This window comes from Ochotona princeps, chromosome 8 (assembly GCF_030435755.1).
Source record: "Ochotona princeps isolate mOchPri1 chromosome 8, mOchPri1.hap1, whole genome shotgun sequence".
In the NCBI taxonomy this organism is placed as follows: Eukaryota; Metazoa; Chordata; class Mammalia; order Lagomorpha; family Ochotonidae; genus Ochotona; species Ochotona princeps.
The window spans coordinates 16,281,301-16,308,856 of record NC_080839.1 but is presented as its reverse complement, the minus strand read 5'-3'; the positions used below and the strand labels follow the sequence as shown (position 1 = coordinate 16,308,856).

Genomic DNA, 27,556 nt, shown 5'->3' with positions numbered 1-27,556 from the left:
TATCTCACGGCTCTCTTGTTTAAAAAAAGACAGGTAGACAACACAGCACGAGAGTAGCTCAAGAAAAGCTTTGCGAAGCCAATGAGGCGTGATGAGGTTTTTCACTCCCTTAAATTGTTCCCCATGAAGAGGTTGCACCCTCCCGTTTCATGGTAGTTTCCGGCTCGGCCAATAGGCGAGCTGTTCCCACCCACCTCCCCTCCCTATGACCCCGAGGCCTTTCCCAGCATGCTCGGCGAGGGAGCGGAAGATGGCGGCGGCTGCGGTGTCCTCTGCGCGCTGGCTGAGCGTCCGCAGCAGGCTGGGCCTGCCGCTGGGCGGTGGGCGCGCGGGGCTGGGCGAACGGGCCCCGGGCTGCAGGTAGGACAAGCTCGCGGGCCACAGGGAAGAGCCTGGAGTGGCCGCAGGCCTGGTTCCCGGGGTGCATGGGCGCGCTCCCGCAGCCGCCCGAGGCCCGGCACGTGGGCCGGGGTCCGGCCACACTCGGGGAGTTAGCCACACCGGCATGCGCTGCTGCTGCTCAATGCCCCGACGGCAAAACTGGGACCCTAGTCTGCTCAGGTTCGCATCCCAGTGCGTGTGGGCTATTGGCGGTTCCACCCCAAATGTTAAAACAAAAAAAATCCGTTCCTTGTTCACTTCGTTCCAGTCGGAGTGGAAAGAATTACCAAGTCTATCCTAAATAAAAGGTGGCTTTCGCTAGAGGTTGTAAAAACTGTCTGAAGACGTTGAGGTTTTTCGGAAACAAGTGTTGCTAATCCCGCCGTGCTCTTGGGATGTGCGCCACCTGCTCCTGGTAATCCCCCCGTGCAAACTGGCATTGTGAAGTAGAAGCAGTTGACACACCGGCAAGAACGTGAGAGAAGCCTGACTTGCGGTTTATATGATGTTTATATCAGATGAGATACATTTTGTCAACTAGATTGGGGCTGGGGATGACCTTTTAAGTTAAGCTTGAAGAGATTCTCACTTATGTGAGAGTTTTTCATTTGGGGGATAACTTTCTGAAAAATTGTAAGGAGCAAAAACTCACGAGTGGATATTTTATCTGTCCCTTTTCTCCATGTCCCTGAAAAGGGTAGGCTTTGCATTTCAGAAACCATTAGCCACAGATCACTCTGGCCCTCCCTGGTGATGTAATCACGATTTCTGTTGATGCCACTTTAGAAACTAGAGATGTGAATAGCAAATAGTGTGTTCATTCCACATGTTCTCTGGCCTATTCGCTCATCTTAGTTGGCATTTGAAATTCAGTTGTGAGCCCAGTGAGGCTATATATGTGTAGATAGATAGATAGATAGATAGATAGATAGATAGATATAGACATTTTGGTAATAAAATAATCTGATGCATGAGTGTCCAGAAGAATGTCTTACAGTTCCACATCTGAATTAAGTCTGGTGTTTTGGGCACGTTTTTGGTTGTTGACGAAAGTGGAATGAAGGCTGCTGAGTGGTCTCAGCTGTGTCACAGTTTCTTGCAGCAATGCAGGCCCTTAGGTCAGGTGGTATTTGTTAAAAGTGTATTGTTGCTCTTAACCTCTGCTTTAAGGGGCCCAAAGTTAAAAACTTGTTTCCAACAAGCTACGTAGAGTGCTATTAGAATTTTTTCTCCCAGTTTGGGGTGATGAGATTGCCTGATATATAATGGCTTTGAGGTGCTGTTTAGGCCACACCTTCTGGGTAGACTGATAACTGATGTGAGTTATCATTGGAAATGAGAGCCTAACAGGTGGGCCACTGGGATCTTTGTTGATGACTCTGCTTTCTCTTTTTGCAGATTGTATTCTGGGAGTGCGACTCTCCCCAAGATTGAAGGAACTGATAAAACAGGTATCAGATAAAACTGAAATAGTTCTGTTTTTACATTTTATCCTTTTATGGTTATAGTATTAGGAAATTAATTTTGCTTTGCTTTTGAAATTTAGGAACTGAGGAAGTAGTCATTCCAAAAAAGAAAATTTGGTGAGTATTCAGTAGTCATTTGTTCGGCAAGAGGTTGGGTGCTTAGCATGAGTGAAGTTTGCTAGGGTCACGTGAGAGTGGCAGAGTGTGCTTGAAGAGGGAACAGCCGAGGAGAGGAAGTCGGGGTGCTTAAAGGTCACAGAGGAGGAAGGTGGAAAGCAGCGAATGGGGACCTTCACTGTTCACCTGCTGGTTACTCTCCAGCAGCCCGAGTGAAGCTGTGCCAAAGCCAGGAAGGATGGAACTGTTCTGTCGCCGGCGTGGGCTTCTCCACCACATCCCAGGTAGAATAGCAGGAAGCTGACAGCTCAAACCAGGCACCCCAGGATATTGTGGGAAGACCTGAGTAGCAGCTTAGCCTCTGTGACGCAGTGCTCACCCAGTTTTTTAAATTCTCTTTTTTTGTAGTATACAGGCCAGACATAATTAGCACATGTATGATCTCTAGTGAGGTTAAAATAAATGCAAAATTTAGCTTTTTAATTACCTAGGTGTATCTTTGAATTAACTGCCCTATCATTTACTCAGTGTTGACTGTAGGACTTGAAACCTTGGAGAAATGCTTGTAATATGACACTGAATCCATTTAGGGGCCTCCTCAAAAAGCCATGCATTTGAATTTTTACTGTGACCTGAAGGTTCAGATTTATTTAGAAAAGGGTTTCTTAAATCACAAAAGTAATCAATAATTAAGGCCAAAAGACAGATGGGATGAATGGAGCATGAAAGAAGCAAAACTGGCAGTCGAACAGCTGGCAGGCAAGTAATGTAGCCTGGTTATGCCACGGTAAACTGCAGTTAAAGATAGTGTGTACCTCAGAAGATTAAATGTCACATTGAACACTGCAGATCGTATATTCTGATTTTAGTAGTTGACTGCTATTTTAAAGTTTAAGGGTGTAATCATACTTATTTCTCTTGAACTTTTCAAATACCTGTAGTTTAGAACTGAGTACTTTTATATGAACTATTGATACGTTGTTTGGCTTATAGTCTTATTTTTTAGTAACTATGTGGTATTTCATTGTACAGATAGATTCAGATTCATTTCTGTCTTCTGTAAGAACCAGAACTAAGATAAGAGGAGAAATGTGGGCGTCTGAATGAGGCATTTTCCTGATGGCATTCCTGTCACTCCATTGCATCTATCCCTGAGGGGAGTGCTACAGGGAATATGAGAGTGGATGCTATGGCTAGTGAGGTTTTGTGCTTAACACTCACCACATGTATGTAAGCTTACACATACAGAGAGATAACACAGATTATGATATAATCCAGACTGGTTGCATTGCACTAATCAATGTGATTTTTTGTTGAGAGCATAAAGGTTTAACTGTACCTTAAAATGGGTTAAGGTTATTCTGTTTGTATTATTCTCACCTAGAGAATTCATTTGAAAGGCATATTCCTGGCACCAGCATTATGACTAAAGCCATCGCCCGCAGTGCCAGCATCCCTCTTGGATGCCAGTTCATGTCCCAGCTACTCTTCATTTCTTACTGAGTTCCATACTGAATGGCCTGCAAAGGGCAGCAGGAAATGGCCCAAGAGTTTAGTTTGTTCCTGCCATCCCTGTGGGAACCTGGATGAAACCCCTGGCTTTGGTGTGGCTCGGTGCTGACTGATTCAGCCAGCTAGGAGGTGAACTAGTGGTTGGACAATCTCTCTTTTCTCTGTCTCTGTAACTCTTTCCAGATAAATGCGTCTTTAAATAAATGAAAGGCATATTCCTTTAGGTAGTCCTTGTGATTCTAAGATGTGAGATTCACAGAATGGAGTAGGGTGTGGTCATGATAGACCTCATGTACTGTGGGAATAGGGGAGAAGCCAGTGTTTTTCTTGTCCATGAGTGGTTTTTACCAGGCTTTAGAAAAAAATCAAGACATGTTAAGGGAGAGTTATGCATCGTTGTTTTGTTTTATGCTACTATGGAGCTGAGTATAGTTTAGACAGACCCTTTAGCATAAAGCCTAAAATATTTATTGTGTATCTTTTTACTAAAAAGAGCTCTAGATTTCCAAACTCAGGAATCTGCTTTTTACACCTGAAGGACCAAATTGCTGTTATTTTGGAGATAAAGCATGCTTTAAGGTTGTGATTTTTTTTTCTAAGTTATTCAGGCGCCACAGATGCCTTCAGTGAGTAATCATTGAGTTTTATGTGTCCGTGCGATAAACAGCATGATACACATCATGCTCTGACGTGGGTAATCATTTTAGGGATGGTGAAGATCCCAGTTGTGATCAGTCCATAGGTAACTGGGATAATAAAATAATTGCAAATTAAAACCAGATTGGCAAGGAGAGCATGCAGGGCAGTGGATGCTTATACGTTTGTTAATAAGCAGTGAATTGGAACAGCTCTTCAGAGGCACATTGGATGAGAATTCATACTTTTTTATGCAGAAAAGTGTGAAAATTGTCTGGAAATAGGTACCAATGTACTTGTAAGACGGCTTCACAGATGGCACCACAAATAGCAGCTTATTAACCTGTTACGATCTGGTTAACTTAATCCACTGTGCTTATTTCAAAGGCAGAAGCAGGTTAAGGCAGATCTGCCTCTTGTCCAGCTGTGATTGAAACCTGTCAAAGCCAGGAGCTCAAGCTGGGTCTCCCATATATGTGAAGGGGCCCCAGCCACTTGGAAGTAGAGACAGGCCTGAAACTCGGGTGCTCCATCCTAAGTGGAGACTTCACTAGCGCTCTGAAGCTGCACATCTGCTTTGTTAAAAGAGGCATATTCATTGTGATCACTCTTCAAATAATCCTTTAAGATAAAGCAACTAGTGACCTGTTTTACTATTTTAATGGCATTTATTCAGATGCCCAAGGATGCATCTAGTTAATATTTAATAAATAAATATGCTAATGTAAGATTTCATTACAGCCTGCTGAGAGATGAGGAACTAATACGTGAAGTATATAAAATTTTTAAAATTAATAGAAAACCCAGTGGCTCTCACTGTGCATCAATAATTACTTATTTTGTTGTAATGTGAAATGTTCTTTGATGTTTCTCAGGTGACTTAAATTTCTTTCTTACAGGTAGAGGGTAAGATTTTGTTTATTTGAAGGCAGAGCTAGAATTCATCTGCAGGTTCACATCACAAATGGCTACAGTGGCCCAGGCTGGACCAAGAGCTTCCCCTGGGTCTCCTACACGGGAATGGGTCAGAGCATTTGGGGTTATCTTCCACTGCTTTCCCAGGCACACTCATGGGGACCTGGATTGGAAGTGAAGCATCTCGGGCTTGAACCTCACTATGGAGGCTGAACTTGCTGCCAGCCCCTGGTGGACTTAGAAATGTTTTTCTGAACTTTGTTTACAAAAAAATTTTGGTTTATTCTCTAGAGTTCCCTTTTGGAAATGAAACAGTTTAACATAGGGATAAAATGCATTTGAAATCAAATTATTCCAGGGAAACTGTCTCGGGTAGTTCAGTAAAAGTCCACTCCGCGGCACAGTGGGCAGCTGTCCCGGAGCTGTTTTCATTGGGTTGTATGTGATTGAGAGGATTTCAGTTGGAGGAGGGGTGGGTGCATGCCATCATCCGGAATTTCAGTCCGACGGCCCGTGACAGACCTTGCCGTGTCTGGCAGGCCCTGGCGCAGTCGCTCCGGAGAGGAGCCTGTGATTACTCTCAGCTGTAGCTGAAGAGCCAGCAGCCAGGGGCTGGTGTGGTGGCACAGTGGCCGAAGCCCCTTTGGATGCCTGCTGCCTATGCTGGAGTGCCCGTTGCAGACCTGGCTGCTTCATTGCACTCCAGCTTCCTGCTGATGCATCTTGGGAGGCAGCAGGACCTGGGCTCGTGTTCTTGGATCCCTGCCACACAGCGGGGAGACCCAGATGGAGTTCTGGGCTTCTGGCTTTTGCTTCACCCAGCCTTAACTGCTTTTGGTGTTTGTTTAGTGAGTGAACCAGCAGATAAGAAAATCCCTTCCTCCTTCCTCTTTCAAGTAGATAAAAATAAACATGAATAGTTTTTAAATACTAGCTCTGAGGCATAACCTCATTTGCTTTTGTTTGTTTTGTTTTTAAGGAGCCACCAAGAGTATAACAGAAGGCTGCTTTGAAACTGCATAGAAAAGCATGGGAGGACGTAGCAATATAGTCTTATGTAGTCAAGGTAGAGGTCACTGACCCTGGGTATTAGGGAGCAGAAAGGGCCTTTAAACAAGACAGCTGAACTGTTTGCTTATTTTCCAATAATTATGAGAGAAAAGCTGCGCTAGTGTGTGTCTTCACCTTGCCGTTGGCTGGTCTGAGAGTAGATGCTGTTCACCATTGTGTGAAGAAACCAGGTTGCATTAACTGGTGATTCTTACTCTTAGGGATAAAGTAGCTGTTCTTCAGGCACTTGCATCCACAGTAAACAGAGTAAGTAGATTTTTACTTCTTAACTTGCCTAATAATATATCTAGTGTTAACTGCTCTTCATTATTCAGATTTAAATTTTTGTAGATATTGAAAGAGTTTTGAAGTCATCTAATTCAGTCCTATCATTTGGTACATGAAAAAACTATGGCTTTTTAAAGTGACAGACTCTGGGCTGGTGCTAGTACTCATCCCGGAGGAGCTTTAACTGCGGCAAGTGGTCTCCACCGCGGGAGACAGGAAGCAGTGATTCAGAAGATAGAGCCTCCAGCCCACTAACAGGCTTTACAGCTTCCTCTTTGGTGCTTTGGTTTCCTAGTCTGTAAAGTGGTCTTGGTGAGAGTTACAAGTGTGAAATACGCATAGAGGGTTTAGGGTAGTATGTGGCGCAAAGGAAATGGGGAGTGTGATCCTGTTCTGTTACTGCTGTAGTGATCTTCTTGGTTTCATGTGTCAGTTTACTTTTTGACAAATCAAGAGTGTAGTTTGCAGTCATAAATTTTGGTAAGTAAAGGTATCAGATATGGAACTTTTTAAAATCTTTTCTCCTGTCCTTGTATTACTGAGTACTGACCCTGCTTAAATTACCACATAGATCTAGAATTGTGGTATTGTAGATGTTGGACTTAGGGGCTTCTGGGCCAAATACACTAAAACATAGTCTGCCAGTTTCTAAAAAGCAGCTTTTTTATTTTGGGAGAGAAGGAGCAGACTTGACACTCAAGTAGTGCCTGCAGTGGCCAGGGTTGACCTGAGCCAGCGCCTGGAGCCGGGAGTTCTGTTCCTGTTTCTCATGGGGATGACAGAAACTCATCACATGAACCATTACCATTGCACTCCAGGGTCTGCCTTGGTGGGAATCTAGAGTCGGGGTCCCTGACATGAATGTCAACATGAGACACAGCTGTCTTAACTGGTATGCTCAATGCCCACCCTGTAAGAATTTTTAATTCTCTCTCCCCACTTGCAAAGCATTGAGACTGTGTATAAGAATCGGTACCTGAAATGTAAGAGAAACAGGCCTCTGAGGTTGTCTCTAATGAAAGCAGCCTGGGACACGTAGCAAGTTAAAGCTATATTGATTCTGTGTAGAATTGTCTGGCTTACCAGATTTCTGACCATTAAAACCCAAGTACATTTTTTCTGCTCCTGTAACATGATGTAATCCAAGTGACAGCTGGTGATTCACAGTCCTTACATAGTTCCTGGAGAGGAGGGCTAGGAAGGACTTCCAGAAGAGGTGATAGTTGGAACTGGAATGTGAGGACAAAAGGGGATTTAAAAAGCTGTCTGGTCTGAAAGGATCTAGGTAAGTGAGATAAGGCATCAAGGACCCAGCCAGAATAGAGCCAGGAAATAGGGGAGGAATAGCGGAGGTAACTTAGGGTTGTCACTGAAGGGTGGTCCCTTGTGGTGCTGGAGAGTTGGTTTTGCTTAGGATTGATGAGCTGTTTGAAGAATTAGATTGATTGTCCAGGGAGAAGCTGCTGATATTCACACCCCCAGGAACCCTTTGGAACGGACTTTGGGATTAAGTTGAGCATGGATGGATAATGACAAGGTTTTGAAGAATATCGAGTTCCAGAAAGGTTGTGGTGGCCTGTTTAATTTCTAGGTTCCTTGTCTAGAGCAGTATAGCAGTGGTACCCAGTGATGGTAGGTGCAGATCTGAAATAGCAACTATGGGTATGAGCCATGGTTTGCTTTCAGTTGTGCATGGCTACAGACAACTCTTAAGAGAGCTAAGAGCACAGTACTATGGCGTAAGTCCTTGTATGCATATGTGCAAGGATAGAGACATACTTAGATACATATTTTTACATGTTATGTGCATACATGGAACTGGATAGAATTTTTGGTTATCACCAAAACTCACAAGGTTGTCTAAATAAAAGTTGTGTTTTTCCCACAGGATCCTACTGCTGTCCCTTACTCATTTCAAGATGATCCTTACCTCATACCAACGTCCTCTGTGGAATCAGTGAGTAACGTCATGTAACTTCTCAAGGATTTTTTAAAATTGTACCAATTGTGTCTAAAAATACACATATAATTTAATTTTATGAACTATTGAAGAGTTTATAGATGCTTATACATAAATTGGTAGGACTTGAGTCCTTTCTGACTTCAGTCAAATATTTCAGGTCTGTATGGAGGCAGTTTTGAGCTTTCGATCTCAGTAGTTAGATTGTTTTTCACACTGGGGTGAGTTACCTATTTGAACTCAATAGAAAAGGTAGCTGTGTGGTGTAGTGTGGTTTCTATTTGGGATTTCATGTATTGTTCTTGATGGGGGAGAACAATTCTTGCTGGTGATATAAATTTGATCTCACTTGCCTCTAAATTACATGTGACTATCAACTTGTATCTATCTATATGTTTTATATAGCGTTCATTTCTGTTGGCGAAGAAGTCTGGAGAAAGTGCAGCGAAATTTATTATTAATTCATATCCTAAGTATTTCCAGAAGGACATAGCTGAACCTCATATACCGGTAAGAAGAATAGATTTTTTTTTTTTTTAACATAGCATTAAGTAAATGTAATCATGTAGTCTAAATCAAGCTTTCATCACTATTACTTAGTTGTTCGAAAAGCCTTTTGATATGTGACATGATCTGTGCTTGCGATACCAAATTCAAGCTCTTTCTCTGTTATTTGCCCAGCATTTTTTGTAAGTCTTTTTGGTAAGAATTAATTGATTTTAATTGGAAAGGCAGATTTACACAGAGAAGCAGAGACAAAGATCTTCCATCCACTGGTTCACTCCCCAAATGGCCACAACAATCAGAGCTGAGCTGATCTGAAGTCAGGAGCCAGGAGCTTCTTCTGGGTCTCCCACATGGGTGCAGAGACCCAATAGTTTAAGACATCCTCTACTGCTTTCCCAGACCCTAAGAAGGAAGCTAGATGGAAACTGGAGTGGCTAGGATATTAACTGGCACCCATATGGGATCCTGGCCATTGCAAGGCAAGGATTTAGCTGCTAGGCTACCACACTGGGCCCTGAGCCTTAATTAATATTTTTCCTGCTTGGTTCAGTGAGCATGACGGACTGCTGCATTTCTGTTGCCTACATTCTTTCTTCAACAACCATTATATTTGGTTTGGCACTCTTAAAAATGTAACCTAGCCCTCTCTGCTTCCACCGAGTTTCCTGCTCTGTTTCTGGTCATGCAGTGCATCTATGCAGAGCCTTCTGTGTGTCAAGCATTGGGCTTAGTGCCACTAAGAATTAATTGTTCTGTAGCTCCAGGTCTCACTTGTAGCCTCCCAAAGATCCCCTCCTCTGTAGTGGGCAGCACCAGTCACACTGCGGTGTGGGGCTTACCTATCGCCTCCTTGAGGGTAGTGGATGTCATCCATCTCTGTGTTCCCAGGGCCTGGCTTAATAGTACCTGTGCAGAAGATACTTGGAAAACAGTGAGTGGAGCACATACATTGGTGGTGTTTAGAATACAAGTCGAATCAGGGAAGGAATACCTTTTCCTGATTTTCTCAACCTTGGAACAACAAAACAACAGCATTTCAGAACTAGCAAAAACACTTGTGCAGTGTCCTCGGAGTATTCTCCACATTGGAGACCCTAGGATGACATCAGGTGACCATATGGGAAGACGGAAAAGAAGAAAAAATTAATTGGGGAGGAAAAAAGGAAATATATCTTCCTTTGGAAAGCAGGCCGGGTCATCACCTTGAACCTGGACAGGGAGAAAAGGAAGAAGAAAGACTAGGTATTTCGATGCTTAACAAGCTAAAAGATAGAGAAGTACAAGATTTTTGTGTTTATTTTCTAGTTATAATTCCCTGCAGAGACCTTAGTGTTAAAACAGTAAATAGGACCCAGCCCTAGAAACAGGAACAGGCAGGAGAGCTTTGCTGTTGTGTTGTGATAGTGTGTCTTAGGACCAGTGTTGTGGCACCACAGGTTAGGCTGCTGTTTGTTGATAACAACCACCCCATCTGGGTATTTGAATTCCATCTGCTCCACCTCCAGTCCAGCTTTCTGCTAACCTGTCAGAGGGTATCTCCAAAGTACTTGGCACTGACCATTTATGAGGGAATACCAGGTGGAGTTCCTGTCTCCTGGCTCTGACCTGGCTATTGTAGCCATTTGGGCAGTGGCTAGAGTCTGTCGTGTGTGTGTGTGTGTCTGTCTGTCTGTCTGTCTGTCTCTGTCTCTATTTTGTATTGCTGAACCTTTACCTTCTGTGATAACTGTAACTATCTTGCTTTCCTAGTGTTTAATGCCTGAGAATTTTGAACCTCAGATCGAAGGTGTAAGTGAAGCTGCCCTTCAGGAAAGAATCAAACTCAGAAAAGTCAAGGCTTCAGTGGATATGTTTGACCAGCTATTGCAAGCAGGTGAACAAGTTCAGTTAAAACCCATCTAAGAATATAAACTTGAAAGACGATAATCCATACTCAGTTTGAAGGTTGTGTAGTTTTAAAATTTACTTATTAAGATTGATTTATTTGTGTAAAAGGTAGCGTTAGAGGAAGAGCGCTTCCATTCACTCCCAAAATGGCTGCAGCTCTTGGGTCAGGCCAGGAAATCCATCCTGGTCTCCCATGGAGGTGGCAGGTACCCAAATGCTTAAGCTGTCTTCTGCTGCCCTGTTCCATTCCCCTCCTCTTCCTTCCCTGAGCCCCTACGTTAGTAAGAAGCTGGATTAGGAGTAATGGTATTGGGGATAGCAGGACTGGTATCTTCCTGCTAATTGGACTCTGGGAGGCAGGCAATAGGTAATGGTGCAAGTAGTGTGGTTCCTTCCACTGACATGGGAGCCCTGCATTGCATTTCATGTTCCTGGCTTTGGTCTGGCCCAGCAAAGGCTGTTGGAGACATGAGTGAACCACCCTCGGATGGAAGTGGTAGAACCAATGGAAGCAATTGCTTGCTGTCTCTGCCTTTCAGATAGGTGGGTGGTTAGATAGGTTGATTAAAAACATCTTAGGAAATTTATTTTAGAGGCATAGAGTGTACATGTACTGTCACATTCACTGGTTCACCTTCCAAATGACCAAAACGGCTGGAGTTTTGCCAGGCTGAAGCCAGGATCCTGGCATTTGTTTCGGGTCTTCCATGTGGGTGTATGGAACAAGCTCTTGGATTGTCTTCCACTGCTTTCCTAGGTGTTAATCTGGGAGCTGAAAGTGGAACAGCCTGAACTTGAACTAGCACCCATATGGGCTGTTGGTGCTGTAAAGAGCAGGTTAACTATACAAGTAGTATACAAGTGTACATACCTGGTAGAAAAGTAAGAAATGAAGGTTTAATAGGTTTTAGATTTTGAATGGTTAAAGATTTGTTTTTGCTCTTTTTCTCATCTATAGGGACCACCGTGTCTCTTGAAACAACCAATAATCTTTTGGATTTGTTGTGCTACTATGGTGGCCAAGAGCCCTCAACTGATTCTCATTTTCAGCAAAGAGAACAGTCAGAAGAATTGGTAATTGCTTTTGGCATTATTTCAACATTTGTTCTGAAGTGTGTCATGGTGAACAATCTTGATGAAAATTGCAGGTGACCCTGGGGCAAGTAGTGCAGGAGGAAGATTGTAAGCAGTTATTTTAGCATGAGTTCGATTTTGAGACACATTGTGTTCTCATCAACCACCTGTTCAAGGAAAACTGACCAGAAGTGTTAGTGCTGGAATCCCATGCCACTATCACCAGAATGTATAATGGCTAAGTAAAGACTATGGCCCCTCAGGGGTTCATGTGTATGTGCACAGAAAGGAAGGTGGGAACTTAGCAGGCTGGAGGCTGTAGAGCAGTTAGCTGGCTTCCTGTAGGCTGGGTCATGCCCTTTCTCTCAGGTCAACCCTTACAGAAATAAGTCCTAAGGAATCCTTTGGATCAAATGAGCCAGATGTGACCTTTTTCATAACATGATATCTGTACGTAAAATAGCAAAAAATGTTGAAAACATTCTCGATGCCTAGTAGAGACCAAATCATGGTTAAGTTTGTATGGCCTTTGAGAGCACTGTTCTGGATCTGTTTGAGGAAAGAGAGGTTGTATACGCGCAGAAGAGACTATAAAACTATATTCCGTTTTTCATAGAATATTTGGGAATGGTATTTGGAGTGTTAAAAAGTAGGTAGTGGGTCATCGTTGTGCCTTCTATTCAAAGTGTCCTTTAAAGTTCCAGCCCCAGTTCTGGACACAGTACTGGCTGTGCAGTGCTTGCCAAGCCTGTCCCTGCAAACCCATCCCAGAACTGGTTTATAAATAAAGGACTAGGTTAGAGTTGCTTATTGGTTCATTGTTTTTGTCCCTGAAATCTCAGATTGTTAGACAACTTCCTGTTAGGTTTTAACTATCCTTATATTTTCTACAATTTATAATTACGGGTGATATTCTCTGGGTGAGGCCAGGTGTAGCCTCTGGATGCCTACATTGAGTTCGTCTCATTTCTGGCTTGTCATTGTTGCTTTAAGGGCCATCTTTGCTTTTCGTGAGTGATTTTCCTTGCTGATTTCACTTAACAAATGAGTAGTATAGGCATAGATGTTTACTGGATTTAAGTGTGATTGGGAGAGGACATTCCATTGTCTTCACTTTCATTTTTCTGAATGATTAGGAAGAGGCCACCGAAGAGAATATTGAAAAGCCTAGAAAGAATCCAGGAATCATGTGGGGGTATGTACATACCATTAAAACCTTGTATTGCGGTTTGTCATAGTTTGAGGAATGTGTCTCTCACCCCCTGAAGAAGATACAGTACTGTGGAGTTCTGAAATGGCTTACTGTCATAAGCTTTGTCCTTGGCCAGTTATATGAGAATCTGTTTAGAGATTGATGACTTTTGGGTCCCCCTCCCCCTGTTTAGCTTCATGCTATGGTGTGATGCCTTTGGTAGTTGCATCTGTGCTGCCACCTTGGGCAGTGTATACCTCAAAGTCTGAAAGGCTTGTTGTTTTTGTTTACTAAAAATAACAGTAGATATAATGCTAAATTGAGACTATAAGCCAGCAGGCGGAAACATTGAGCAGTTCCAAACAAAAGGTAAATTGCATTTTATGGAATAAAAGTGTCAAAATACGTATTCCATGTTGGTGTTTGGAGGAAGACAGCTGTAGTTCAGAGTATGGAATAGAGGTCCGTGTCTGCTGGAATGACAGGACTCAGAAGAAACCCATGGCTGGTGGCTGCAGCTGCGGATTGTGGGAGGGTTGGGACCATTCACGTGTCCCCATCATACAGTACTGTCTGTTAATTAACTGCGAAGCTTGAACTTGCTTCATTTTTTGAGCCTTCGTTTATTTGCATTTTCAAACTGAGAACTCTCAGCTCCATGTCTCTGCAGGGTAAGGATTATCTAAATTTACATACATGGAGTGCTTAGCACATTGCCCACAACCTTGTTAACTCTGCGTAAATGATAGTGGCTTTTGTTTTCTTACTTCTCTCATTCACATTTAGTCCTTTGTATCTAGAGTGAAAAACCATGCTGAGAGAATCTTTGCTCTAATGCCAGAGAAAAACGCACATTCCTACTGCACGATGATCCGAGGCATGGTGAAGGTACGTGTGTTGTTCTCTAAGTTCTGTGAAGCCAGGATGTAAGTTGAGTAGTTCCCCCAGCCTGTCCTGTCAGATGGCAGTAGTATACTCCTCCCACTCCCTTATTCAGGACCACTGAAAGTGACATGACCCAGTGTCCTGTGTAGACTACGCCTGCCCTGTGCTATGGTCTGCCTGACAGAGCCTGGTCTGGCGGTGCTTTTTGTTTGAGCAGCTGTGTTCCCAGTCTGCAGGGCAATAGATGCATGCATACTTTGTTTAATAAATGAATATGTTTGATGATGCACTTTTTTTTTCCTGATTTCCAGTACCGAGCTGGTGACCAGGCACTGAAGTTATACACAGAGTTACTAAACAACAGACTCCGTGGTAAGTTTGTTTTAAACTCCTCTCCATTTCTCTTTTCCTTCCTTCTCAAGCATCTCCATGAAATGGTTACCTTCTTTTACAGCTGATGTACACACTTTCAATGCATTGATCGAAGCAACAGCGTTTGTGCCAAATGAGAAATTTGAGGACAAATGGAATAATATATTGGTAAGGAAGCATGCTCAATTTGTCTCTGTGCCTTCAACATTGATTACTGACAATGCATGTCATGGCTACGACATTCACAGAACATTTAAAAAGCAGCCTTTGCATGCAGAGGTGGTTACCTGTTTTCAGTAACTTGCTAAGTAACTGTAACTTAGGTATGAGAAGGAAAAGTTACTGGGCCTAGATCGTAGAGCTAGAATTTTAGAGGACTTGGGTCATTTGTCTTTATTACACCCAGTGCATTGTTTGTTTTACAAAAAGTAATCATGCTTATCATATAATCTCTTATTAAGCCAAAAAGAATCCTGCCTAGCAGTTTATAACCCTGATCATTTTTCTACATGTTTTATGATTATTGATACTTTTTAAAGTTACTTACTTAGTTGAAAGTCAGAGTTACTTAGATCTTCCAACTTAGATCTTCCATCTATTGGCTTGATCCCCAGACGGCTGCAATGGCCAGAGTTGAGCCAAGCCAAAACTAGGAACCAGTCACTTCACCTGGGCACCCCTTCTACGTGCAGGTGTCCAATAGTGGGGCAGCCATATGGGATGCTGGTGTTGCAGCCTGAGACTTTGCCTACTGTGCCACAGTACCAGCCTCATTAGTATATTCCTGAAGAATTTATAGATAAATAACAGTTAAATGCTTTGGTTGTGTCGAATCAACGGGATTAAGAGATTTCTGTAGCAGATTTTTTAAGTTAGGAAAATAATTGTTAACTTACTTCAGACTTAGCTAGAAATCAAGACTTTGGTGAAAAATGACTTAGGAGGCAAAAGCCTGAACTACTTGGTTCTCATCAAACTAGGAGCTGTTGAAACACATGGTTGCACAAAAGGTGAAGCCAAATCTTCAGACTTTCAACACCATTCTGAAATGTCTCCGAAGATCTTACACATTTGGAAGGATTCCCGCCTTGCAGACGTTACGTGAGATGAAAGCCATCGGAATAGGTGAGGATGGACCCTGGGGTCCTCATGTGAGGTTTCAGGGCCTTACCAGTGCTGCCTTTTGCTGCCCAAGTAGCCTATTGGGATCCCCATCATTTGGCACACCTGGGTGTGCACATGCAGCTTTCTATATCTTTGGGTTTCAAGGAGAAATAATTTGTAGTGAACATGTGCATGCTTTGTCCTTTGTTCTTATTACCTAAGCCATATGTCAGATACAAGCCATGCAGAGCTGAAGTGTGCATGCATTGGAGTTGCTGTGTCAGGGACTTGAGCATTGGCAGATTTTGGAATGGAGAGGCGCTGTCCTGGAACCCCTCCACTGAGACACGTGTGGACTTCAGGTTCTGCACAGCTGACCATGATGTTTTAGCTTCTGAGAGTTAATCATTTTCACATAGGCAGTTTTAAATTTCACAGCGTTTTCCTAAAGACTTAGGTATTGAGCCTTTAGTGTCTGCTACTATGTTAAATTGCATATTTTTCAGTATTGAAGGTTGCTTTAGAGTTTTCTTCAGTGGGTTTTACTGTTCTCAGTGCAGAATCCTATTAGTTACTTGAACTTGGGAAGTGATACAATCTTTGTGTTGATTTGTCATCTCTACATTAATTAAATGGACTGGGAAATAAAGGTTCAGTTTTCCTATTGAAAAATGTTTTTAGTAAACCTTTTTTGCAAACCTGTGTTTTTACTTTTTTTTTTCCTTTTTTCTGTCCACCTGATAATTTGAGAACCGTCGCTTGCAACCTATCACCATATTATTCAGCTGTTTTATCAATATGGTATGTATGGCCTTACATGCATTAATTTAAAGAGCTAATGGCTAAGCTAGACCTTGTTCTTGGGGACAGCAACCTACCTTGTGATGGAGGGGAGAGGGTTGGTGAACTGCACTAGCTGTGTGGGTGTGCAGATGGTCACAGGGCACTTCAGGGTGAGGATCCCTCTCAGAGCTCCTCTGTCCAGCATTGTCACCACTAACCAAATGGGACTACCTGATAGAAAGTAAAATTGAAAATTGTTCTGTCGGATTGTACTTAGCTGCATGTGACTGGCTGGGGGCTAGCATATTCAGCTGTGTAGGTGATGTTTCCATTCATTCCTACTGCAGTGGGCTTGATTCTGTTGAGTTTAGACAGATTAACAAGACCCACATCCTTGCATTAGGCAAGGAAACTGGGAAAATTAAACAGGAACTGGGTCAGGGAAGCACCCAGCTTACTCAATTGTGTCCTGAAATTCTGCTGCCCCTTGGCGTGATTGTGGAGATAAATAGGAATTAGCAAATTGGAACATTGCTACAGAGGATGTAGAAATGTTAGATACACTAGGTTGTGCACTGATTTCAGGGTGTTTTGTTTGTTTTGTGACAACATAAGGTTGTGTTTTAATTCCACTTTTTTTCTTAAGCCTCTTGTGTTATTACTTGCATGTAGAAAGGTAGGGAAGGGATTGTGATTGATGCTTTACTGGATTGGGAATAGTGTATGTGGGCTTTGTGTCCTGTTAGTGCTGAGCTCATGCAGTTTTGTTTTGTTTTGTTTTGTTTTGTTTTGTTTTGTTTTGTTTTTAACAAACTTTCCCAGCATTGATTGTATGGTTCCCTTTCCCTTGTCAGACTGTACTTTAAAGGAACACACATGATTGGTAGCAGAAAACATGTCCTGTTGCTAAGGAACACAGTTGGGGGCAGTATCATACTATAGGAAAGACATGCCTCTCCTGAAGAGATTGAAAGAATGGCATAATTTCTTTTTAATTGTTTTTTGATACAATTTAGTTGGCGCTGGGCTCTCCCTTCCCTCTCTGCCCTCCTCCCCTCTCTTCTCCCTTCCCCTCCAGTTTAACAATGTGTGTTTTTTGTGAATTTTCCCAAATCCATCATGCTGCTGCTGGAGTGTCTCCCAACCACGTAGGAGACTGTCAGTCGGTTTGTTGTGAGTTCATGTATCCCAGGGCCCTAATGTAGGCACAGTGAGGATTAGATCTTCATTATTTATGGGTAGTACCAATAACAGTGATAAAAGTGACATTGACCATCTCAGGAAATTATAAACAATCAGCCTCTTCTGGATGGTTGATTAACGAATCACATCACAAGATCTTGTTACAGAAGGTATGGGTAAGTATGAAGTGACAGAGTAAGATTCATATGTAATATCCCTAGATTTGACAACATATTATCATATTAGAGCAAACATGTGATATCTGACTTTTGGGATTGGTTCATTTCCCTCAGCATGCTGTTCTCTAGTTTGGCCCATCTGGCCACAAACCATTGTATTTCATTTTTTTTTAGTAGCCGAGTAGTATTCCATAGTGTAGATGAACCGCAGTTTCTTTATCCAGTCCCCTGTTGATGGGCATTTAGGTTGCTTCCATGTTCTTGCAATTGTTGATTGTGCTGCAGTGAACATTGGGGTGCATGTTGCTTTCTCGTGTAATAAGTCTTTTGGATATGTTCCTAGTAGTGGTATTGCTGAGTCATATGGTAGGTGAATTTTTAATTGCCTAAGTGACTTCCATAGTGGCTGCACCAGCCTGCATTGCCACTAGCAGTGGAGTACGGTTTTTTTTCCTCCACAGCCTCGCTAGCCGCTGTTGTTGGTAGTTTTCTGCATATGGGCAATTCTTTCTGGTGTTAAGTGGAATCTCAGTGTTTTTATTTGAATTTCCCTTATTGCCAGAGAGCTTGAGCGTTTTTTCATGTGTGTCTGTTAGCCATTTGAATTTGTTTCTTTGTAAAGTGTCTGCCCATTTCCCATGAAGGGCACAATTTCTGAACGGAGCCAGTGAAAAGGGGCCTGGGTTAGTGTAGCTCTCTGGGGGCTGCAGGGCCCCTGAGGCAGCATTTGGCTCCTGCTGTGTTCGATGCCAGGTCCTGAAGCCAGGGTAGAGGAGGGATGTGAGTTTGGCAGTGATGCAGGCCATGAACACATAATTAAACCCATTTGCTTTCTTGTGCAGGAGGCTCTTCAAAGACGTCATCCCTCATCATCTATGAAATAATGAATGAATTAATGGGGAAGAGATTTTCTCCAAAGGACCCAGATGATGGTAGGTACAGAAACAGCTTTCGTTGTCTCTTCTAAGCCCTGGGGCCAGCTTTCTCAAATGCTGGCACTCAGAGGCCTCATGCTGTGGCCAGCGTGGTGTTACTCTGTGCACCACAAATTTCTGTAGGGCATTGCCTGTCTATCTCAGATTTTACTCATTCAGGCTTTTTTTAGGTGTCACAAGTTGTGAAAATGGGATTTTTATTATTGTCACTTATAATCTTTAACTGTGGTAACTAAAGCTCTTGTGAACTTTGATTTTCAGATATGTTTTTTCAGTCAGCCATGAGAGTTGTAAGTACTATTTATTTTTTAACTTTATCATCTCCTTGAAAAGGTTCGAGTGTATTCTTTTGTATTTATTGGAAGGACAGAGAACTGGTTCAGTCCCCAAATGTCCACAACGAAGGGAAGAAGGCTCGGCTGGCAGAGGGCCTGGAGCTCAGTCCTGCTCTCCCACCTGCAGGACGGGCACCTTAGTACTTGCACCATCACTGCTGCTTCCCAGGGTGTCGTTCCAGGGAGCAGGAGTCCCAGGCAGATCTTGCTACTCTGCTGTGGGAGGCAGTCATTCCACAAGGCTGAACTACTGCATTCCACACTCGCCCATGCTCTTCTTTTTTAAAAAGGGTTATTAAATTATCTAGAGGACTTTGCTTGGTTCTTCTGTTTCCTGACTTATGTTTTTCTTTTGTGTACATTATACTTTTTAATCAGTTAACATTCTCCCCTGTGTATGTTGTACACGTTGTCTTTGGCTGAGATTTCATACTCGCCTACTAATGACTTTTTAAACTGGAAGCAGTTTTTATTTTGAGTTCTCATTTTATTTTGGTCACAGAAGGCTGCCAGTTACTTTCTGGATTGAAGAAAGTGCATTCTTTCTCTGAAATATTAGCAGAGTTGGGTTCATGCTTTTACTGTGTACCTTCCCAGTTACTCAGGATGTGTTCACGCAGACATGTGGCAGGGTCACTGTGACAGCAGTCAGTGTTTCCCAGTGGAAAGCACTGGAACTGGTCTGCGGGTCATTTTTGGACTGATTGCCTGGGTTAGGTTAGTGCGTGACTGCTCTACTGAGTGTCCTCTGTAGGCTTAATTTCTAAAGCTGTGATTATTCAAATTAATTCTCTCCAGTCTGTTAAATTGTTACTACTGAATATGTTCAATCAGTTCAAGTATTTTACATGGACACACCATTTTTTCTTCCTGTAGTGAACTTGTTTCCAAGGATCTCACAGTAATGACCTCTCCTTGCATGTTTTCAGTGCTCATCTCTTAGAGATCTAGAGCTTGCTTACCAAGTACACGGCCTCCTAAACACTGGAGACAACCGGAAATTCCTTGGACCCGATTTTCGGCGTAATTTCTATTAGTAAGTACAGGAACTGGATATCGTTGCTTTAACTACTAGATTCTGAAAATGGGAGGCTGTAGCCATCTGTAATGTATACTAAATGGTTTTTTTTAATACTTTTTTTAAGACTTATTTATTTTATTTTTATTGGAAAGTCAGATATACAGAGAGGAGGAGAGACAGAGAGGAATATCTTCCATCCGATGATTCACTCCCTAAGTGAGCCGCAACGGCCTGTGCTGCGCCAGGAGCCAGGAACTTCCTCCAGGTCTCCAACACAGGTGCAGAGTCCCAAAGCTTTGGGCTGTCCTCAACTGCTTTCCCGGGCCACAAGCAGGGAGCTGGATGGGAAGTGGAGCTGCCGGGATTAGAACTGGCACCCATATGGGATCCCAGCATGTTGAAGGCGAGGACTTTAGCCACTAGGTCACACCGCTGGGCCCAAATGAATACTACATGTCATTTGAGCACTTCAGAGCTAAAGCAGTGGTCATTTGGCAGGCAGGTTTGAAAATCCTATTTATCCTTAGAGGTATTTTTTCTGTGTAACACTTTGAAATCCACGTATCTTTCCTAACAGGTTTGTTTTGTGTTTGTTACCTTTTTTAAAAGAAATTTATGTAGTGCTTGCTTCGGCAGCACATATACTGAAAGAGATTTATGTATTTGTAAGATCAGAATAAGAGAAACAGATTTTCCATCTACTAGTTCACTCCCCAACTGACTTCAAAGGTCAGAACTGGGCCAATCCAAAGCCAGGCACCAAGAGTCTGGTCGGGGTCTTTCATGTGGATGCAGGGTCCCAAGTACTTGGGGCATCTTCCACTGCTTTCCCAGGCATATTAGCCGGTAGCTGGGTTGGAACTGGGGATGCCAGTACCACTAGTCGTGGCTTTAACCTCTGCATTACAGCATTGTCCCCAATATTTTTTTAAACATGATGACAGGATATGTCTGTAAAGATTTTCCTCAAAAACATTGCTTTTGTAAAAATACTCAGACTTAGCCCAGACATGCTTCCTTTTTCACAGATGAAATAGCTAGTAATACAAGTTGAGGATTGTTTTCTGTGTGAACAAGTCGTTATTTCACATAGAATGCTTTTAATGGGATATATTCAGTATCTGTTCAGTGGGAGTGGACAGTCAGTGCCAAGGAGGAGGCAGTCATAATGACCAGTTAATAGTAACATGGTATTACGTGGAAAGGTCAGAGCTGTTGACACCTGGGTCTAGCATAACTAGATATTGTTTATAAAAATTTTAAGTTCTGTGCAACACTGCCATGTAACTTCAGAAGTTATTTCATTCTTGGGGATTTTTAGAGTAAAAATACTTGTTCTCTCCATTGCAGTTCGAAGTTTTTTAATTTGGTTTGTCTAATGGAACAAATTGACGTCACCTTGAAGTGGTATAAGGACCTGATACCTTCAGTAAGATGATTTATATGTGGCCTGTATGTAGATGAATTTGTAGGTGTTTTTTCTAGTTGTGTTTTAAAAATATATTTCTGTTTTTCTTCGTCAGGTCTTCTTTCCTCATTCCCAAACATTGATAGACCTTCTGCAAGCGTTAGATGTGGCTAATCGACTAGAACTGATTCCTCAGGTTTGGAAAGGTCAGTATCAGCCTATGTTACTTCAGTATCCTACAGTTTGATTAATAAATATGTTAACATTGTTAGGGATGAACATTTCCGTTATAGAATGAATAGATTAGTTGAGGTCTGTTTCAGGGGTATTTGATGATTTTGGATAACATGAGCCGTGCGGCTCGTAAGTGGCATCACCCAGAGAAGAACATTGTTAGATGCGTGGCAGGCCCCGAGTCTGAGTGCAGGTATCTGACCTCAAAGCCTCTCATGCTAATCACAGACCAATTATTACATTTCTTGACATTTATTAGCAGTCCTGGGCATGGTATGGGTGTTGCTCTGCTCTTTGTGTATGAAGTCATTCAAAATAAAGCCAAATATTTCCTGTCGCATCACTGAAAATATTTAATATGTATTATAAAGTCAGTTTCTATGCCTAAGGACGTAAGACTCCAAGAGGTCTCCATGTGGTATAAAAATGTCTTGCCCTGTGGAGTTGGTGGTTTCTAAATTGTAGCACATGGCTTGTTTCAGCACTCACTCATCTTATTTTCTTCCAAGATTGATTGATTTGAAAAGCAGAAGTTTGGAAAAGTAGAGGGACACAGATTCTCATCTTCCATCTGTGGATTGACTTGCAAAGAGGCTCTAGCAGCCAGGGATGGCAGGCTAAAAGCAGGATGCCAATGTAGCAAGTGGCCACTTTGTCCCTGTACTATACCAGTCCCTCTTACTCATTCTTCATATGAGTCACCCTGCCCATTTTCTAGAATCTTGGGATAAATCTAGAATAAATAGATAATAGCAGCAACTTCTTTTTGGCCCATCAAAAGTATTAAAAGGCTTGACAACCGACAGTTACATGAAGTTGGCCAAACAGGGTGTTGATTTTCCATGTTGGTGATGACTCCTGTGTTTCCTTTCCATCTCAAGATTGTAAAGAATATGGTCACACTTTCCGCAATGACCTGAAGGAGGAGATCCTGATGCTCATGGCCAGAGACAAGCACCCTCCCGAGGTAGGCAGGCCATCCCTGCAGGCACCATGTCCCTCCGTGCAGAGCACACAGCGTGCTGCTGAGCCGCTTCCTTCTGAAGGGGAGACCGTGGTCGAGGTGGAGGGTTCTAAGTCTGTTCATCCCGCAGTAGAGTGGAGTTTTTGCTTCATTGCTTGTGTGTGGTTTTCATGTGAGTCACCTGGTACGCTGGGCACTCGCAGTGATAGGGCATCTTGGCACAATTGTCCAGCCAGGTGTGCTAACATGGAGCCTCTCAGCTTCAGATGGCGTTTGCTGACTGTGCTGCGGACATCCAGTCTACGTATGAAAACCAGAATGCCAGACAGACTGCTTCTGGCTGGACTGCCGTCTCTCTCAACTGCGTAGCTCTCCTGCTTCTAAGGGCTCAGAGAACCCAGGAAGCCTGGTGAGTGCGTGGTACATAGGAGAAGTGTGTTAAGCCCTTATCCAGGACAGAGAAGAGGTGCTCTGGTTTGTATGTGAGATCGGTGTGGTGTATCAGGAGCTGCATTAGAATGCTTTAATGTTTTTGTTTATTTTATTAAGATTATTTATTTATTTATTTATTTGAAGTTACAACATCAAAGAGAGCTGGGCCTCTCACCAAGTGGCCACAGCAACCAAATCTGAGCCAGGACCTTTATCCAGATCCCTTACGTGGGTGGAAGGGGTTCAGCGCTCTGCCCACCTTCTCCCACCTTCTCAAGCGTCTTACTGGGAGATGGCGTTGGAGGCAGACCAGCCCGGATTCAAGTCAGGACTCCAAACTGGGATGATGATGTCTTTTCAACTTGCTGTGCCACAGTGTCCATCCCATACACAAGTTTTTTTGTTTTTTTTTTGTTTTTAAGATTTTATTATTATTGGAAAGCTGGATATACAGAGAGGAGGAGAGACAGAGAGGAAGATCTTCCATCCGATGTTTCACTCCCCAAGTGAGCTGCAACGGGCCGGTACGCGCCGATCCGATGCCGGGAACCAGGAACCTCTTCCAGGTCTCCCAAGCGGGTGCAGGGTCCCAAAGCTTTGGGCCGTCCTCGACTGCTTTCCCAGGCCACAAGCAGGGAGCTGGAGGGGAAGTGGAGCTGCAGGGATTATAACTGGCGCCCATATGGGATCCCGGGGCTTTCAAGGTGAGGACTTTAGCCGCTAGGCCATGCCGCCGGGCCCCATACACAAGTTTTTGATGGGAAGGTGCAAATATCTAAGTAACAAACTCTCAAGTTTAAAGTTTGTTAATCTGAAAAGTCAGTGAGTTAAGCAGGGGATAAGGGAATTGCTTATATGGCTTCTTACATAATAAAGTAATCTGATTTAAACATCTGATTGCAGTCCAAAATGTGGGTGTTAAAATAATTTCAGGAGAAGAAAAGACTTGCTGCCTCAGCCATCTTTGAGTTGCTCGGGTGCAAGCTTTCGGTGTGGCAGTTAAGGTGCTGCTGGGCCGCTTGCGTCCCGTGTCAGCGTGCTGGTGTTGGAGCCAAGCACTACTGACTGCTTTCAGTCTACCTTCCTGTTAATGTCTGTTCTGAAAAGCAGCAGTTCATGGCTCAGTTACTTGAGTCCTTGTCACCCATAAGGGAGACCCCAGCAAAAGAGTGGATTCCTGGCTTTGGCCTGTCCCAACCCCAGTTGTCACTAGCATTTGGAAGTAAAGCTTTTTGAAGGAAATTTGGAGTGTTAAGTGTAATTCATATCCATCACCCTTGCCGCTAATGGCGGCCACATCTGGCATTTCCGGGTATCAGCTCTAGCAGGTGGGCGCGCAGTGCTGAGTCAGGCTGTGATGATTGGCGCAGGGGTACGGACCTCAGCTGAGTCATGGGAGCTGACTGCGAGTGTTTCTTCTCTGACCTGCATGTGGCAGGACGAGCAGGAGCACTCGTAGGAGACTGCCGCAATCTGAGCCTACTCTTCATAGCACCAAGCCCAGGCAGTGCTGTCTGACAGGCAACAGACTGTGCAGTTGTGTAGGCCCACGAGGAGCCAGCCAACAGCCCTTCTCCAGTTTACTCAGGGCCTTCCTGTGGGAGCTGTGAGGAGTTGTGCACCTGAGCTGCTTCTGGTGTACACACCGGGCTATGAGCAGGTAGAACCTCCAGTGTAATTGGAAAGAATGGGGACAGCTGCAGTAGCCTGGGTGTGTTCTCTTTTGTGTTGGTAGTTTATAACTGCCTTGTCTCATCTTTAATAGGAAAATGTTGGGGATTTTCAAGAAGCAGAATAAGATTCCTAGGTAAGTTGAAATTTAGCAAGCTCTGGTACGTTGTGGATTTATTAATAGGCCAGCCTTGGCTCTGAACGGTGTTTGGGATTTCTTGGCAGATCTGACTCTGCCTGTGGGCACTCTTCCCTTAGGGAAGCTACCTCCAGCATCCCACTAGCCAGGCTTGCGACAACGAGCAGCTTCCGGCTTGTCAGTGGTTATAGCTCCTTGGGAATACGCCGAGTATGTCCTCAGTAAAGACATGGGGTTTTTTTGTTTTTTGTTTGTGGTTTTTTTTGAGATTTATCTATTTTTATTGGAAAGGCAGATTTACAGAGAAGGGAAGATCTTCCATGTACTGGGACACTCCTCAAATGGCCAGAACAGTCTCATCCAAAGTCAGGAGCTTCTTCCGGGTCTCCCACACAGCGCAGGGCCCAAAGACTTTATGCTCGTACTTGATTGTGCTTACAATTCTAAGGGGCTTAGCTGCACTGTTATTGTATTGCTACTCTTACAGAAACGACTTGCTGACTGAGTTCATGGACAGTGCAAAAGCGTCCAACAGCCCTGCCCAGGCCATGGAGGTGGTGAAGCTGGCATCTGCCTTCAGCTTACCTGTCAGTGAGGGTCTCACCCAGAGAGTATCAACTGAATTTGCAATCACCCAGGAACAGAAGTAAGTGGGACCTCTCTCAGCATCATAAGGGGCTGCCTGTCCACAGACTTGCAGCTTCTTATCCCCCATGTCTCAGTTCCTTACCAGAAAGACCTACTGAGTGGTGGTTTCACTTGTTCTGTGGATCACGTGGCCTCTAGGTCTGATTGTTGGACTCCTTTCCTGTGTTCATCAGTACTGTTGAGTGCCGCTGCGGGGCCTCTTGCCCAACTTCAGAATTGGTGTCAGTCAGCAGGAAGTCCAGCTGCCCTGTTGCAGGGTAACTGTGCTGTTCTTTTCTTTACAGGGAAGCCTTGGACAGTCTAACTGCACCAAACAGTGACAGTGACAGCAGCAGTGACAGTGACAGTGACAGCGATAGCGATGCCAGTGAGAGCAAGTGAAAGTGGGAGTCAGCCTTACCGCAGCGCCTGGACTGCTGAACGCTGATACGGTGGGGAGGATCCCAACAGGTCTGGAGGAGGGTTACTGAAGGAGAGGTACCATCACTCAGGCTGCACCCTTTGGGTAGCAGCAGCCCCCACCGCTGAGGCCTGCCACGGCGTGGTAAGGTCTACAGATACTGCAGGATGAGCCCTGCACGCCTGTGGGCTGGGGCAGGCCTTCTGTCAGCGTGCTGGGCCAACCTGGATGTTAGTGATGAGCTCCAGTGGTTTTCATGCAGTTCCCTCCCAGTGGGGGAATACTGAGATGTGCAAGACTTTTATCTTCGAATGAATACTGGCATTTTGTTTGTACAATAATGCTTCTAACTGAAGACTGTAAATAAATACTATCATTAATTTGCATGTGTATGCATTTCTGTTTTAATGCAGTCTTTGCCAACTCTTCACTCTCAGGCGTGTTTTAATCTCCTTTAGTGAATACTGGCCTTTTCATTGTCATGATTCAGAGTCTGTAAAGTGTCTTTGGACATGGCTGCATTGCTGTGAGTTACGACCTGAACCTGTGGCACCCGTGCCACTCACGGAAGACCTTGAGAAGCTGCTGGTCTGAGCCTGGCCCAGCCCCTGCCTTTGTTGCCATGGAGGGAGGGAACCAGCTTGTAGATGTCACAGAAATCATCTCACATTTTAAAATGGTATTGCCAAAGGAACAAGATTTATTTAAAAGGCAAAAATTAGATTTATTTAGAAGTGTTATGGAAGGTAGTGGAAATAGATGGATCTTCATGTGCTGGTTCACGATTGAGCTGTGTCAGGCCAGAGACCGAGCTTCTTCCAGGCGCCCCACATAGGTGCAGGGGTGTGAGCTTTCCCAGGTGCATTAGCTGGGACTCAAATCAGTGTGCATATGGAATACAGGCATCACAGGTAGTGGCTTAACCTGTTATTGTCATGGGCCCGGCACTATGGCTCAATGTCTAAATCTTTGCCCTGAATGCGCCAGGATCACACATGGGCACCAGCTTGTGTCCCAGCTGCTCCACTTCCCATCCAGCTCCCTGCTTGTGGCCTGGGAAAGCAGTAGAAGAACGGCACTAAGCTTTGGACCCTGGACCTGTGTGGAAGACCAGGATATAAGCTCTAGGCTCCTGGCTTCAGATCAGCTGAGCTCTGGCTATTTCAGCCTCTCAGGGAGTGAACCAGCAAATGGAAGATCATTCTGTCTCTGGTTCTCTCTGTAAACCTTGCCTTTCCAATAAAATAAATAAATAAATAAATAAAACTTATTGCCACAACTTGAGCTATCTTTTTACTTTTATTTCACAAATGTACATTTTAATCTCTTGGTTCCCTTCCTAAAGCCTGACTTGTGTGTGCCTGATTCCACACGCAGCTGGAATTAGGCGGGGACCAGACCCTGATGCTCTTAGGTGGGATGGTGGCATCCCCAGCTGTAATTGATACCCACCCCACTAAGAACTTCTTTTTCACACAGGGAAGGGCTTCACCCACAGGCTGCTTGGAGTGTAGCCTGGGTCCTGGATTTACCAAGGCATTCATGCGTGCCCATCTGCATTTTCCATTGTACAACCCAGTCCCAGTTTTGCATCCTATATAACTTAGTTACTGGGTTCCTGTTTCTCACGGTAAGGGTCTTCTAGCATCTTGAGGGACTTAAAGGAAGAAAATTTCCGTAATTAGCCACTTTAGCATTCATATATATTGCTACAGGATAACAAATTTGCAAGTGAAAGATCCTAAGGTTTATATTTTAGAAAGATATGGAGAGAAAGATGCTACGTCCACTGATTTACTTTCTAAATGGTCACAACTGCCAGAGCTGAGCCAGTCAGGAGCCAGGAGCTTCTTCTGGGTCTCCCACACAGGTGCAGTGT

General features: G+C 43.8%; 1 protein-coding gene and 1 non-coding gene across 3 annotated transcripts; both read left to right on the top strand.

Annotated features, from left to right (window-relative positions):
* The first annotated feature begins 227 nt into the window (after positions 1-227).
* PTCD3 (pentatricopeptide repeat domain 3) lies at positions 228-26,036 on the top strand. 2 transcript variants are annotated; one of them, XM_058667669.1, is made up of 24 exons: positions 228-360; positions 1,780-1,832; positions 1,928-1,964; positions 6,299-6,344; positions 8,254-8,322; positions 8,731-8,835; positions 10,582-10,705; positions 11,678-11,793; positions 12,930-12,988; positions 13,786-13,873; positions 14,182-14,242; positions 14,325-14,410; positions 15,223-15,367; positions 16,097-16,147; positions 18,333-18,422; positions 18,687-18,715; positions 19,690-19,796; positions 21,132-21,210; positions 21,305-21,395; positions 22,305-22,390; positions 22,648-22,796; positions 24,585-24,626; positions 25,117-25,275; positions 25,562-26,036. In XM_058667669.1, exons 1-24 carry the CDS (start codon positions 251-253, stop codon positions 25,656-25,658), a joined length of 2,079 nt encoding a protein of 692 aa, XP_058523652.1. In that variant the 5' UTR covers positions 228-250; the 3' UTR covers positions 25,659-26,036. The 2 variants fall into 2 exon arrangements, with proteins under 2 accessions (XP_058523652.1, XP_058523653.1); XM_058667670.1 differs by lacking the exons at positions 24,585-24,626; positions 25,562-26,036 and having other exon boundaries at positions 25,117-25,248.
* On the top strand, positions 24,168-24,301 carry LOC118760780 (small nucleolar RNA SNORD94). Its single transcript, XR_004996986.1, has one exon. It is a non-coding gene; the product is annotated as a small nucleolar RNA SNORD94 (small nucleolar RNA).
* Positions 26,037-27,556: the final 1,520 nt, after the last annotated feature.

Coding starts and splice junctions, on each gene's coding strand:
- PTCD3 (XM_058667669.1), top strand. CDS start 251: ATGGCGGCGGCTGCGGTGTCCTCTGCGCGCTGGCTGAGCGTCCGCAGC. Junction 14,243..14,324: donor ACTAAACAACAGACTCCGTG/GTAAGTTTGTTT, acceptor CTTCTTTTACAG/CTGATGTACACACTTTCAAT. Junction 24,627..25,116: donor AAGCAGAATAAGATTCCTAG/GTAAGTTGAAAT, acceptor CTACTCTTACAG/AAACGACTTGCTGACTGAGT.